We start from the raw sequence: 16080 nt of genomic DNA, 5'->3' as shown, positions 1-16080 counted from the left end.
TGCAGGATGAAGCACACACGTCCCAGACACACATGGCAGGATACTTTCACTGTGCAGGATGAAGCACACACGTCCCAGACACACATGGCAGCATACTTTCACTGTGCAGGATGAAGCACACACGTCCCAGACACACATGGCAGGATACTTTCACTGTGTGGGATGAAGCACACACGTCCCAGACACACATGGCAGGATACTTTCACTGTGCAGGATGAAGCACACACGTCCCAGACACACATGGCAGGATACTTTCACTGTGCAGGATGAAGCACACACGTCCCAGACACACATGGCAGGATACTTTCACTGTGCAGGATGAAGCACACACGTCCCAGACACACATGGCAGCATACTTTCACTGTGCAGGATGAAGCACACACGTCCCAGACACACATGGCAGGATACTTTCACTGTACAGGATGAAGCGCAAACGTCCCAGACACACATGGCAGGATACTTCCACTGTGCAGGATGAAGCACACACGTTCCAGACACACATGGCAGGATACTTTCACTATGCAGGATGCAGGAGTCAGGATACTTTCAGGGAACTGGAGTTACCATGGTTACTGTTTAGGGCGAGACGGACAAACATAACATGGACAATGTGCGGCTTTTTTCAGTCTTAAACACACAATACCGATAGTTTGATCTGAGGTCGTACCACTACACAAAGGGTGTGCACAATCATAAAATGCACGACACCTTTAACATATTTTCTCTTCCAAGTGATCTGTTGTTGCTTCTTCAGCATCGTCTGTGAGCCAAGTTTGTAAAGCCATTACAACAGATAAGCTGCTGAAACAGTGTTTAATCACTTCTTACTCTTACTCAATAGCTGAGTTTAAGTTTGAACAACACAAAATACCACCTCCTGGTAATTCAGGGATGCAAAGTAACGCCGAAGGGGTCGTTGTTGGCACAGGTACTACAGATATGTACCCCAGGTACATAGAATACAGAAACGTACTTGGTACCCTAAATGGGGGACGAGTCCGTATTTCCAAACCCAAAACAAAAACAGGTTCATGATGTAGTTCCGGTCTGCCTGATTACGACTGCATGTGTGCATAACGGAATATTGCCAGAATATTAGATTAATGTACTAACATCACAGTGAATGATTGTTTCAATATGATATTCTGGAATGCATCTCATACAACAGTATGATAGTACTGACATGTTGAATTTAACCGCAGTTTGGCATACAGGAAGCCGCTAATACCTATAGAACCGGTAACACGCATTGCGCCATGCGGCGGATTGGACTCATCCTAGGATACATTTCTGTATTTTGAATTTGGCTAGGGTACATTTCTGTAAAACCTGGCTCAACAACGACCCCTTCAGCCAAAGTAACCTCAAATATTTACTAGCCATAATAGTGAATACACATAAGGACATACCCTTACAGTCTATTATTCTACCAGCGCTCGGCAACCTTCAACACTAGTGCACTAATACAATGCCAAGTGCATTTTTCCTACTGATTTCAATGTGCCGAAGATTTGAAACTGTACGTCTGTCAAAATCAACTGGTCCACCTGTTACTATGTAGTGAATGATGACATTGGCACAAGCTAATGGAGGATAAATTCAAGTAAACAAAACATTCATAATATTCACAATGTTTTAACCACAATGACCCATGAAGATCCGGGGTAGAAAAGGTCTTCAGCAACCCATGCTTGCTGTAAAAGGCTACTATGCTTTTCGTAAGAGGCTACTAACGGGATCAGGTGGTCTGACTCGCTGACTTGGTTGATGCATGTCATCGATCCCAATAGCGTGGATCGATGCTCATGATGTCAGTCACTGGATTGTCTGGTCCAGACTCGATTATTTACAGACTGCCATCATACAGCTGGAATATTGCTGAGTGCAGCATTAAACAACAAACCAACTATAACTGCACTAACTCCTAATTAGACACAATATTTTTCACAAGGATGTCATAACATTCAGCAACATTACTACGAGGTCCAAGCTTGAGTCTAGTAAGCACTGCTAAGAAATTCAGTCTACATATTAACACATTAATCTACAGAAAATAAATTTGGGAAAGTTGAGGGAAGTTCAGTAAAAGGTTTTTGACTACTTTGTGGCCCATCCTACGACAGCCTCTTCTTGAAGTGTGCAGGTGTCATCATGTTGGTGTTACCATGGTTACTAACCTTCCTAGACCTGGCGAGTTTGACCTGGCTCCATCTGCAAGTCTGCGTCTGCACGGGACGGCCATCGGACTGGAAGTTGTCTGGAGGGGGGACGATCGTGAGTGGGAACTGTCTGATGAGAGGCTGCTCTTGGAGCTCGGGGAGTGTTTACTCAGGGAAGCCACGCTGAACATGGAGTGGCTGCAACAGATGGTGGAATCATTGCTACCATAGTTACAGCAATATGAACTTTAATAACTTTTATAAGTGATACTGACTCAAAACAAGTTTTGCTTTTCAAACAGAAATATTTCAGAGCTTTTAAATGAGGTGAGGTGAGGTGAAATGGGGTTTAACGTCGCGTCCAAGATTATTGCACTTATATAGCGACGTGCATGTACGTGTGTGTGTTTGTGTGGCTGCTTGTACTAGTCAAGACTGATGCCGATTTATAGTGCTAACTCACTGAGATACCATGCCGCAGTTTAATATGAATACCCCACTCAGACACAGTATACTCCGAGCCGACCAGTCCTTGTTTTAGCCCCTTAATGCCGAGCGCCAGACAGGGTAACAACAAGTACCATCTTTTAACGTCTTTTGGTATGACGCTGTCAGGGATCGAAACCCGGACCTTCCGCTCTCCGGGCAGACGCTCTACCACTAGACCACGGAGGCGGTCCTTTTAAATGAAATATTATGGGTGTGTGAGTGAGCATGTGTTACACTGTTATACTCCAGAGTGAGTGAGTGAGTGAGTGAGTGAGTGAGTGAGTGAGTGAGTGAGTGAGTGAGAGAGAGAGAGTGAGTGAGTGAGTGAGTTTAACACTTTTGGCAGTATTCAAGCAATATCACAGATTGGGAACATTCCTGGGTCTTCGCCGTGACGAGCAAATGTATTATCCAGTCTATCCCTCAACCCAACTTACCTGGTGAAAATGAGTTTGCTCTCGGTAATACAACATTCATTAATCATGTGAAAACACACATTCGAAACTTTCAAAACTTTTGTAAAGGCATGTTTGCAAACATTAGTTGTCCATGTAAAGCCAAATTTATACTTACTCATGCAAAACCACAGCCTCATCATCCTGGCTCCCAACAGTGAAGAAGACCGGCCCTGTCTCCGAGCTCCCCACGCTGCTCATGCTGGTGTTGCTACCCCGGGGACTGGGGCGGGACGGCTCTGGACCTGCGTGAGGGGACAGACATTGGGGTTCTAGATTATCACAGCAGGGATTTATCTGGGATTCCAAGCTAAGTGCCCTTGCAGGCAAAGTGGGAACAAATCATTACTTTGTTCAATACTGGGATTTTTTGGTGATATTTTTAAGTTCTTATATTCTTAACTTCAATCGTATTTGACGATGTAGTTTTAACATTTAAAATAATCTAAACTTAAGCATTAAAGCTACTGTCATCAGCAAATTTCAAGTCACACGTACAAAGCTGTAATATTAGTTATAATAACTTTAACACATTAAGGACTTTTTACTGACATTTACTGCAGACTTGGGGATGAAAATTAGACTCTGCATTGATGAGGTCAAAGACGTGTGAGTGAGTGAGTGAGTGAGTGAGTGAGTGAGTGAGTGAGTGAGTGAGTGAGTGAGTGAGTGAGTGAGTGAGTGAGTGAGTGAGTGAGTGAGTATGGTGATGTGGAAGGATAACAGTGAATTTTTGATTTTTTCTTGATAATTTTGTTCCAGAATCGAACTTGAATGAAGAAATCAAAATCAAAAAGCAAGTTATCCATTGTTTTGCATAGAAAATATTTGCTAATTACAACATTCCACAAACAACAATATTCCAACTATATGATGGAGGCCTGTTAATAATCAAGTCTGGACCAGACAATCCAATGATGATATTTTAAGCAATGATAATCACCGTTGGGTAGGGCTGGGACGATACACCAACTGTGCGATCCGATACGTATCGTGATACTTGCATGTGCACTTATCTGTGGTGCTTAAGCTATCTTTTTCATAGACGGGATTGCCAAGTTACTGGCACACTAATGATTTACAGTTGGCAGTGTCAGGTATGGTGCAATAGATGAAAATATTTATGTTTTAACTGCTCATTTTCACTAGTAATTAGTGTTTGGTGTAACACTTATTCAAGAAAACATTTAAGGTAAGAATCAATTCTTTTTACTTAGTGTGCGACTGTGATCGATGTATTGATAAAATAAAAAATCGCAATCCACCGATGCATCGGTGTACCATCCCACCACTACTGTTGGGTCACGATGACATAGTATCTATCAAGTCTATCTGACCACCAGAGACCCGTGAAGATTCCGGGGTAGAATAGGTCTTCAGCAACCCATGCTTGCCGTAAAAGGTGACTATGCTTGTCGTAAAAGGCGACTAACAGGATCGATGGTCAGGCTCGCTGACTTGGTTGATTCATGTCATCGATCCCAATTGCATGGATCAATGCTCATGATATTAATCACTGGATTGTCTGGTCCAGACTTGGTTATTTACAGACCGCCGTCATTTAGCTGGAATATTGCTGAGTGCGGCGTTAAACAACAAACCAACCAACCAACCAATCAACCTGACCACCAGATCCATTATGTGGCCTCTAACAACCAATATAGGATGCTGGAGACCAAATCTAACATGGCATCAACACGGAGATTGCTGTGTCTGGGAGATAGAGGAATGACAGTGTGTACCTAGCAGCACCCCACCAGGGGGAATGATGGACTCTGAGTCCACACGACATGCTCGTCTTCCTTCTCCCGCATACCCCGAGTGGCGCCGCTGGCTTCCACGTCTGAAGAAGAACACAGAGAACAGGTTAAACATGATAATGTCTTCAGATTAGATTAAACTATTCACTTAATCTTGACATATCGACCAAATAAATTTGTAAAACACAAACTAGATTGACCTGTCTTGATATCCATCATAATTATGTGTGTGGAGATGATATGTGAAGTTTCTGCCAAAGCTTAACGTGAATCTATTTAGAATATATTGTTGAATGTTGTAGCAGACCATATGAACCATCCTCATCCCGAGTTACTGGCACTTGGACTGCGTCAAGAGAAAACTCCTGTATTTTACAAAATAATAATTTACATTCACAAATATCGATTTCAGAATTTTTAATCGATGTTAGAATGAAATAGTACTCACTTTGTTTTTACTGAGAACTCTTCTGAGGTTATATAATGAAGGAAGTTAAAGCAGAAAAATAAAATCTGAAATGTAAAACAAAATATCACTGTCGGCATGTTAGGCTTAAAAAAATAGAGAATTGGTTCTCAGGCAATGACTTTTGAAAATATAGTGCAGGCAGGTGGTGGTTTTTTTTGCTTTTTTGCTTGTTCATACTGGTATGTAACCAAATAAACAGTTGTGTACCATCTACCTAGGAAAGGGCCTCCCTACAAAAAGAAACATACAAACTCCTATTGCCACCATGACCATAACACAAGATGCGCAGTAAAACGGTGGGCATGTAAAGGGAATTAACTGCATGCTATAGTGGACCACATTGTTTTTCAATATTAGGATTTTTTTATTTTGGGGGGAAATGGAAATAAAAACGAAAAGTGCAGCAGTTTTTATGATGATGCAGGCGGTGCCTCAGAACCAAGACTATTACAATTTTAACCTTATATCATGCCAGTCATAGCTTCTCGTGTTGGGAAAATAGACCTAGTCTAAATAACGATCACTGGACAATCTTCAGTATGTCAACTCAAGAACGCTAGAAGTTTGGACTATTTAAGATATGCCTTCAATATCTTTTTGCATTTATGGATGTATAAAAGGTAAAAACCTCGGTGAACACAGTGTCAATCTGCATGGCACACATGTGTGTGTCACAGTAGTTATACATAGCTGTCAATAACGCAATAATCTATTTTTAGTAACAGATAATCAAAATATTTCTTAAGAAGGGCACAGTTGTCTCCCCTTATTCAGATATACACTCAAGGGACATTTGACATTGTTTGGAAAGTATTTATGTTTCTGTACTCGTAGAAGGAAGCAACTCCAGCTCAGATAGGTCATACTGATAACTCTGACATAAAACTATTTCTAATGACTATGTATGAAATATTTCACATTTCACTGACAAGTATAAAAGTTGAAATAGCACATACCAGGATTTATCAAGGATTCTAAACTAGGAGTCCATGGCATGAAAATTGGTGGGGAAATATTATTTGGTTTAACATTTGGGTATTATAAACCTAATCATTAAAACCTCTCCCTCTTTATTGGTCCTGTTATCAGAGAAATACAAATTATATATCAAAGTGAATTGGGACATTCCGTTTAATTAATTGGGATTCATTCTGATTTGAGAACTACATTTGCTTCAGACTTGGGGCCAAATATGTATATAAATCCCCAACTTACCATCTAATATTTGTACAAACAAACTCAGTAGACATAAAAGGAGTGTAGCACATCAGGACTATTTATGATGATGTTGCAGTGACTAAAGCTTCTGAAGGTTGTAACAGTCTCCAGTGTCATAGGCTTCCAGGGTCACTGACCATCATTTGTAAGCAGTATCTGGTAGGGCTTGGACAGGTAACTCGGGTACTCGGGTCGGGTGGGTCTTGAGTAGGACCCGGGTACCCACACGACTACCTGGACCCGAGTTTAGTCATGTGATATACTGTTTAATGACATTAACAATAAAACTCTATGGTAACTCTATAAGTATAGCTAATGTTCACATTTCTTTCTATGCAAACATTTGTTCTGACTTTTATATGTCCAAGTAAGGATATGTATGCATGATCAGGTCGTTTTAAACATGTATCTAAATAGTTTTTGCCAGGGCTCGAGTGAAACAATTCCCATTCGGACATTTTGTACCCAACTCTTGAGACCTATAATGGGTAGGGTCGGGTAACAGGGTGTTGGGTACCAAGGTAGTAAATCTGGACTCGTCCCAGCCCTAGTATATGGACCCTGGTTGTATGGTTCTGATACCATCATGTGCCCACTTGAGTCAAGTACATGTATTCACATCAATGGGATGCTGTGCAACCACTCACCTCTTCTCCTTTGCTAAGCCTATCACTTAAATTGTGACTGAAACAAAAAAAGTTTAATATAACAATAACAATGATGATGATGATGATGATGATGATGATGATGATGATGATGATGATATAACAATAATAATAACAAATGCATATATATGTAGTGCCATATCCATGACCTAAAGCAGGCTTACTGCACTAGACAATTATTACAAGTCAATGGCTCAGTGTGCATTGTAGCTACATTCTCAGCTCCATGGGGAGTATACAACCCAAGTGCTTGTTAAGCACGAGAAGGTTTTGCTTTTACTTTACTAATTCACCTCACCAGCTACCCATTCATTGCCAATACAGAGTCAGCCACCTTCTCTCCACCATCTTATCTTGTGACCTGAACACTATGCACAGGACCACGTAAAATCTTTGTGGAACATACCAAATACAAAAGCACCTGCAGGAAATATTTCACTGAAACTAACATGTTCATGTGTTGGTTGTTTTGTTTTTTTATCAAGGTATGAATTCTACCATTTCTACATCAGCTACAAATAAAACTTTTACATCTGTTTTACAGAAATCACATGTTTCACCTGAAAATCAACATGCTCAGTGCACGGTCAAAATAATTTGCAAAGGTACTCACCCAAACAGATACCAGTCGTAGCCTAGAGTGAGATAGAGTATCTCCACAGGACTGAGGGACTTGTGGATGGAGCCATCAGCCCACAGTGAAAGACGGAGCAGCGAGACAAAGAGAGGTGTTCTGTCCCACCCGGAGATACAGTGGACTAGCAGGCCAGAATCTCCTGAAGAACACAGTCAGAGGGTGTGAATAGGGTCATACCACGGTCATATCACAGCCACACGAGGAACATCTTCCCAAGTCAAGAGAGTTAACTGACTGTTATTAAAGTCCAGTTTCCACCCTTGCCGAACTAGGCTGGTATTATAGAGTTACATTTTGGCTGGACTAACGAGTCTATACATAGTCCAATCAAAATCGCGCACCAAAATCGAAATCCGGTTCGTAAAGTGTCATGCAGATTTCGGTCGACTGCAGGATTTGAAAAGCATGTGCACCGCTAACTCGTTGTCAACAGATATTTTCTAAATCTTTTCATGTTTTTCATCAAGGTGCTAACGTGATTTGATGCACTTCGCGATGTAAGACTCGTTTTATCACAATACAGATCATGATTATTGATCAGATCGTCTTGACTGGGCGCCACCATTTTGTTCGAAGCAAATGCAAGTGATACGAGGGGTGGAATCTGATTGGTCAATAGGAGAGGCATAGAAAGGACATAACTCGTAATAGCCACTGGTGGCGCTACGATTGAGCCCAGGAATTCCAGCCTAGTTCGGCAAGGGTGGAAACTGGACTTTAAAAGTCAGTTCACTCTCTTGCCTCGGGAAGATGCACAAGGAATAGTTTGACACAAGTCATGATAAACCGCTTGTTTCAGCTTGTTCAAATTTTATGAGAGAGTGAATGAGTTGGGTTTTACGGCGCTCGCAAAAGTATTTCAGTTATATGACTGTGTGTAAGCTTGATGTAGGAGTAAAGTTTGAAATGAGGCAGGTCTTCGACATTTGCCACATTGTTGAAACCCACGAGCAGGTGTATAGTTCTGACAACCTAGACAAATACTACCAGAGCAAATCTGGATTTGAACCCACGAAAATAGGGATGTAAGTCCAAGCTGACCAGTCCTTATTTTATCCCCCTAATGCCAAGCACCAGGCAGGGTAACAACAAGAATCATATTTTAATGTCTTTTGACATGACACGGCCAGAGGATCAAACCACAAAAATCGCTCTCCGGGCAAACTCTGCCAACTACGCCACGGATGCCGTCTACAGAGGAAAATGCCCAACTGACAAAAAGTGAGTGTATGTTTATAATTCTTATTATTTGGTATAGTATGTATATTCCACACTGCAATTCAGACTACATAGAGTGAGTGACAGAATGAGGATGCTCCAGGATACATACAGAGAATATGAATACGATGCATGTTAAGTGTGACATACATACCCTCTCTTATTATATGAAGCAGTAATTTCAGGTAGTTCTGGGTCAACTGGACCAAATCCCAATGCTGTAGAAGAGAATTACACATGTTTCACCATATAAGGAACACTTCGTCTCATAACACATTTATACACTTGGTGTATCACTGTGAGAACCAAGAAAAAGTGAACATTTCGTATTTCACAACTGGAACTGAAACATACCATTCACTCACAGTAAAGCAAGGTTAGCTAATAATATCACCATTTGTCAGAAAATTATTCTGAAAACAAGTTTGTCATTAGCATTGGTAATATACTAACGTACTCTATTTTACATTCATGATATCATTAAAAAAACTGGCTACTGCACAAAAAATCCTCTTAGCTGCTAGATTTAATATGCCAGTCATTGGTCTGAGCCTAATTAAATTCTCTCAGTCCAGAACAGAACGTCATGTTTGACGTAAAAAGCGACTATGCTTGTCGTAAGAGGCGACTAACGAGGATCGAGTGGTCAGGCTTGCTGACTTGATTGATGCATGTCATCATATCCCATTTGCTTGAATCAATGATCATGATGTCAATCACTGGATTGTCTGGTCCAGACTCGATTAGTTACAGACCACCGTCATATTGCTGAAATTTTGCTCACTGCGGTGTAAAACAACAAACAGTCTAGAACGTACGAAATGGTGATCAGCAAAATCATCTTAAATAATGAATTTTCACCAGCCCAAAGAATATCATTATTGCTTTAGACATGTTCCTTGTAAGAATATAGACTTCTAGACAATGCCATCCATATAAACACCATACGGTTTCATATTGACAGTGAGATGTAGATGGGAATACAATGTAAACAATGGAATGGTCGATATGCTACGAGGAAGGATACTAATTCTAAACTTCGAAGTAACTAAACAACTGTACAAGTAATTAACCCACTGTTCCCAAAAAATCTCAAAATGAACAGAGCAGGAGACATTGTATCTACATTTGTTTGACCTCCCTTGACTTGAAGCACTACTCACCCTGTACTTGGACCAGTCAAATGGTAGCTGAGACAGTAATGGCGTAGACGGGATGTCAAGAGCAGCATCATTGAAACCCTGAAAATCAAAAGTTATCAATTGTCCTAAATGGATATTCTGACTTTGTTTTGTTGGGTTTGTCTGTTGTTATTGCAAGTCTGCAATTTTTAAGTTGCATTCAGGATCAATTTGAAGCAAAACTGAAGCATTGAGAACAGGTTCAGAATTACAGCCCTCAAATCCATTAGGACTAGCATCACTGGATTTGTATTTGTCCTCAGCATAATTCAGTAATACGAGGCTAGCAGACTAGAGTGAATGTTGAAGGTTCTCTACAATATAAGGCAACTGTTTACCTGACTCCAGTCATACCAAATAGTCTGGCCGGCACTCGACTTCTCCTTCCACTCTTTGAAAAACTCACAGCCTGTGGGAAGAAACACACTATCCATCATGTCTAGTCACGCGGCGAGACCCACACAGAACTCGAGTCTCCCCAGGGAAGGGAGGGCCTTTTAGGCAACTATCACAATGCTATTGCAATACTCAGATTTCAAACATATTTATTGGGACATTCCTACTATTTCACTGTCAGATTTCACTGCTCAACTGGTGTACTAAAAACACTGTTAAGAATTCAAGTCCACACATTTGTAGTTCAATGCTACTCATCAATTCAGTTACAGACCCTACAGATCAAACCGACCCTACAGATCACACATACCACACAGACCATACAGACCACAGAGATCATAGGCCACACAGATCATAGACCACACTGACCACACAGACCATACAGACCACACAGACCATACCGACCACACAGACCATATCGACCACACAGACCACACAGACCACACTGACCATACCGACCACACAGACCATACCGACCACACTGACCATACCAACCACACAGACCATACCGACCACAGAACACACAGACCATACAGACCACACAGACCATACCGACCACACAGACCATACCGACAACACAGACCATACCGACCACACAGACCATACCGACCACACAGACCACAGACCATACAGACCACACAGACCATATCGACCACACAGACCATACTGACCACACAGACCATACCGACCACACAGACCATACAGACCACACAGACCATATTGACTACACAGACCATACCGACCACACAGACCATACAGACCACACTGACCATACCAACCACACAGACCATACCGACCACAGACCACACAGACCATACAGACCACACAGACCATACCGACCACACAGACCATACCGACAACACAGACCATACCGACCACACAGACCATACCGACCACACAGACCACAGACCATACAGACCACACAGACCACACAGACCATATCGACCACACAGACCATACTGACCACACAGACCATACCGACCACACAGACCATACAGACCACACAGACCATATTGACTACACAGACCATACCGACCACACAGACCATACAGACCACACTGACCATACCGACCACACAGACCATATTGACCACACTGACCATACCGACCACACAGACCATACCGACCACACAGACCATACCGACCACACAGACCATACCGACCACACAGACCATACAGACCACACTGACCATACGGACCATACAGACCATACAGACCACACAGACCATACCGACCACACAGACCATACCGACCACACAGACCATACCGACCACACAGACCACACAGATCATAGGCCACACAGATCATAGACCACACTGACCACACAGACCATACAGACCACACAGACCATACAGACCACACAGACCATACCGACCATACAGACCATACTGACCACACAGACCATACAGACCACACAGACCATACAGACCACACAGACCATACAGACCACACAGACCATACCGACCACACAGACCACACAGACCATAACGACCACACAGACGATACCGACCACACAGACGATACCGACCACAGAGACCATACAGACCACAGAGATCATAGGCCACACAGATCATAGACCACACAGACCATACAGACCACACAGATCATACATACCACACAGACCACATAGACCATACCAACCACACAGACCATACCGACCACACAGATCATACAGACCATACAGACCACACAGACCACACAGACCAACCGACCACACAGACCATACCAACCACACAGACCATACCGACCACACAGACCACACAGACCATACCGACCACACAGACCATACCAACTACACAGACCATACCGACCACACTGACCATACAGACCACACAGACCATACAGACCATACAGACCATACCGACCACACAGATCATACCAACCACACAGACCATACCAACCAAACAGACCATACAGACCACACTGACCATACCAACCACACAGACCATACAGACCATACAGACCATACCGACCACACAGATCATACCAACCACACAGACCATACCAACCAAACAGACCATACAGACCACACTGACCATACCAACCACACAGACCATACCGACCACACAGACCATACCGACCACACTGACCATACCAACCACACAGACCATACCGACCACACAGACCATACCAACCACACAGACCACACAGACCACACAGGCCATACCGACCACACAGACCATACCGACCACACAGACCATCAGACCACACTGACCATCCGACCACACAGACTATACAGACCACACAGACCATACCGACCACACAGACCATACATACCAAACAGGCCACACAGACCATACCGACCATACCGGCCATACCGACCACACAGACCATACAGACCACACAGACCATACCGACCACACAGACCATACCGACCACACAGACCATACAGACCACACAGACCACACAGACCATACCGACCATACCGGCCATACCGACCACACAGACCATACAGACCACACAGACCATACCGACCACACAGACCATACCAACCACACAGACCACAGACCACACAGACCATACAGACCATACCAACCACACAGACCATACCGACCACACAGACCATCAGACCACACTGACCATCCGACCACACAGACTATACAGACCACACAGACCATACCGACCACACAGACCATACATACCAAACAGGCCACACAGACCATACCGACCATACCGGCCATACCGACCACACAGACCATACAGACCACACAGACCATACCGACCACACAGACCATACAGACCACACTGACCATACCGACCACACAGACCATACCGACCACACAGACCATACATACCAAACAGGCCACACAGACCATACCGACCATACCGGCCATACCGACCACACAGACCACACAGACCATACCAACCACACAGACCATACATACCACACAGACCATACCGACCACACAGACCATACCGACCACACAGACCATACCAACCACACAGACCACAGACCACACAGACCATACAGACCATACCAACCACACAGACCATACCAACCACACAGACCATACCGACCACACAGACCATACCGACCACACAGACCACTCAGATCATGCAAACCACACAGACCATACCGACCATACCAACCACACAGACCATACCAACCACACAGACCATACCAACCACACAGACCATACCGACCACACAGACCATACCAACCACACAGACCATACCAACCACACAGACCATACCGACCACACAGACCATACCAACCACACAGACCATACCAACCACACAGACCATACCGACCACACTGACCATCCGACCACACAGACCATACCAACCACACAGACCATACCGACCACACAGACCACTCAGATCATGCAAACCACACAGACCATACAAACCATATTCACCACACTAACCATACAGACCATATTGACAACACATATCACACCACACAGAGCACTCTCTCACTCACTGTCTCAGCACTGACCTGGGTAAGGGACAGAGAGGATACAGAAGTCAGCATATCTGTTTTCTTTGTCCACTTTCTCAGATGATGTGATGCTGAAACACAGCAGGAGGAGTGAGTATTTAGGAAACTTCAATAAACATCACTGCAAGAATACTGTGATACTGCAGGTATTCATACTGCCATTGATCTTAAACCATTGATCTAAAACCATTGATCTTAAATCATTGATCTGAAACCATTGATCTTAAACCATTGATCTTAAACCATTGATCTTAAGCCACTGATCTTAAACCATTGATCTTACACCATTGATTCAAAACCAGCGGCTCTTGTTATGTAAAAAAAACATTGTTTGGTCAAAAATTGGACATTTCTGTAAGGCAGCCTTCTTCTAACATAGCATTCAGCGATTACATAATAGGCTGTCCACCAGTCTCCAGGGGGACAAGGGTTTGATGTACCCTCCATGTTAGTTTATAGAAATGTCACCTGAAGTATAGCGGTGGACAACAAACCTATCTTACTGCGCACCTAATTATATTGCAGGTACATCGTACAAATGCATGCTTTGGTCAGAATCAGTAAAGACTACAGTTAGGCATTTATTCACTGTTCACATTCATCAAAGACGATGAAGACAGAAAACGTACTTGGAGTTATTCTTCCCAGATCATAAATATCCAAAGCATGGCGCCATTAATTCAAGACACAAAATTGTGGTTGGTAGGTCGCTAATGTGATGCCAACAGTTAGAGAAGGGAACATAAGAAATGTATTTGAAAGTCAGACAACATGGCTAACAATGGCTAAATGGGTTTAAACACAAGCGTCTTGAGTTTAGAGTGTAGCCATCTGAACCATCTCTTCTTGGTTCACTGAGGAGTGAGTATAGTTTGACGCCTCTTTTAACAATACTCCAGCAATACCACAGCAGGGGACACCAGAAATGGGCTTCACACATTGTACCCATGTGGGGAATGGAACTAGGGGTTTTGACATGCCAAGAGAAGGTTTTAACCACTAGGCTATGCCACCACTCTGGTTAACTTAGGAATGAATGATACACGTTATATTCACATCAGGATTCTGAAGACAGGAGGAAGCATATAATGCAGGACATAAGGTTCATAAGCATCTCCCCATAATGCATTGAGGGGGACCCGTGAAGATCCGGGGTAGAATAGGTCTTCAGCAACCCATGCTTGCCGTAAAACGCGACTATGCTTGTCGTAAGAGGCGAATAACGGACCGGGTGGTCAGGCTCGCTGACTTGGTTGATGCATGTCATCATATCCCAATTGCGTGGATCGATGCTCATGATGTCAATCACTGGATGTCTGGTCCAATCGATTATTTACAGACCGCCGTCATATAGCTGGAATATTGCTGAGTGCGGCGTAAACCAAACAAACAAACAAAGCATTGAGGGACAGATATCGGCTGACATGTAAGGTGTCTGAAGAAAGGGGAGTGCACCTCCTACACCCCTACCAATTCGGGATCCAATGGGTTATTTCTATTTGCTACAGAAAGATTAAAAACCATGATCTCACTTCATGCCAAACTTCACTTTCTTCTTCTCCACCATGAGATCACAGATGTAGCCCACGTCCAGGCACTTCAACAACTTCTTGTCCTGACCACGGAACCGGTCAAACAACTGACCACTTCTGTAAACATGGTAAACACAACAAATTAGTTTGACCCTCTCCACAGGTTGAAAAGCCAACATACATGTTGAACTTCTAACCAAACATTAATAACTAATACCTTCATTTACATATTAGTAATTAAACATATTTAAATCATATGCAAATAGCAGACTGCTATATTGAACAAAAACATGAGAAAAGAAAAAACATGTGACGGTTGAAACAAAAACAATCCAAACTAAAAATATTCATGTCTTGGAAAACCAAAATGTGCATCACATATTTAAATCATATGCAAATAGCAGACTGCTATATTGAACAAAAACATGAGAAAAGAAAAAACATGTGATGGTTGAAACAA

At 42.9% G+C, this 16080-nt stretch overlaps 1 protein-coding gene across 2 annotated transcripts in view; it reads right to left on the bottom strand.

Moving 5' to 3' along the window:
- The window catches only part of LOC124134581 (myotubularin-related protein 14-like), a 38033-nt gene that overhangs the window by 8505 nt on the left and 13448 nt on the right, over positions 1-16080 (bottom strand). For both annotated transcript variants that reach the window (XM_046499490.2, XM_046499500.2), the window contains exons 7-17: positions 15621-15737; positions 14086-14159; positions 10590-10660; positions 10234-10311; positions 9225-9288; positions 7829-7991; positions 7198-7234; positions 5312-5376; positions 4846-4946; positions 3222-3348; positions 2178-2357 (exon numbers count right to left, since the gene is read on the bottom strand). In XM_046499490.2, the coding sequence (XP_046355446.1) occupies positions 2178-2357; positions 3222-3348; positions 4846-4946; positions 5312-5376; positions 7198-7234; positions 7829-7991; positions 9225-9288; positions 10234-10311; positions 10590-10660; positions 14086-14159; positions 15621-15737 (1077 nt within the window). The remainder of the gene's footprint in view (positions 1-2177; positions 2358-3221; positions 3349-4845; positions 4947-5311; positions 5377-7197; positions 7235-7828; positions 7992-9224; positions 9289-10233; positions 10312-10589; positions 10661-14085; positions 14160-15620; positions 15738-16080) is intronic.

Source organism: Haliotis rufescens, unplaced genomic scaffold, assembly GCF_023055435.1.
Source record: "Haliotis rufescens isolate VD_foot unplaced genomic scaffold, xgHalRufe1.0.p SCAF_16, whole genome shotgun sequence".
Lineage (NCBI taxonomy): Eukaryota > Metazoa > Mollusca > Gastropoda > Lepetellida > Haliotidae > Haliotis > Haliotis rufescens.
This window is presented reverse-complemented; position numbering and strand designations above follow the sequence as displayed.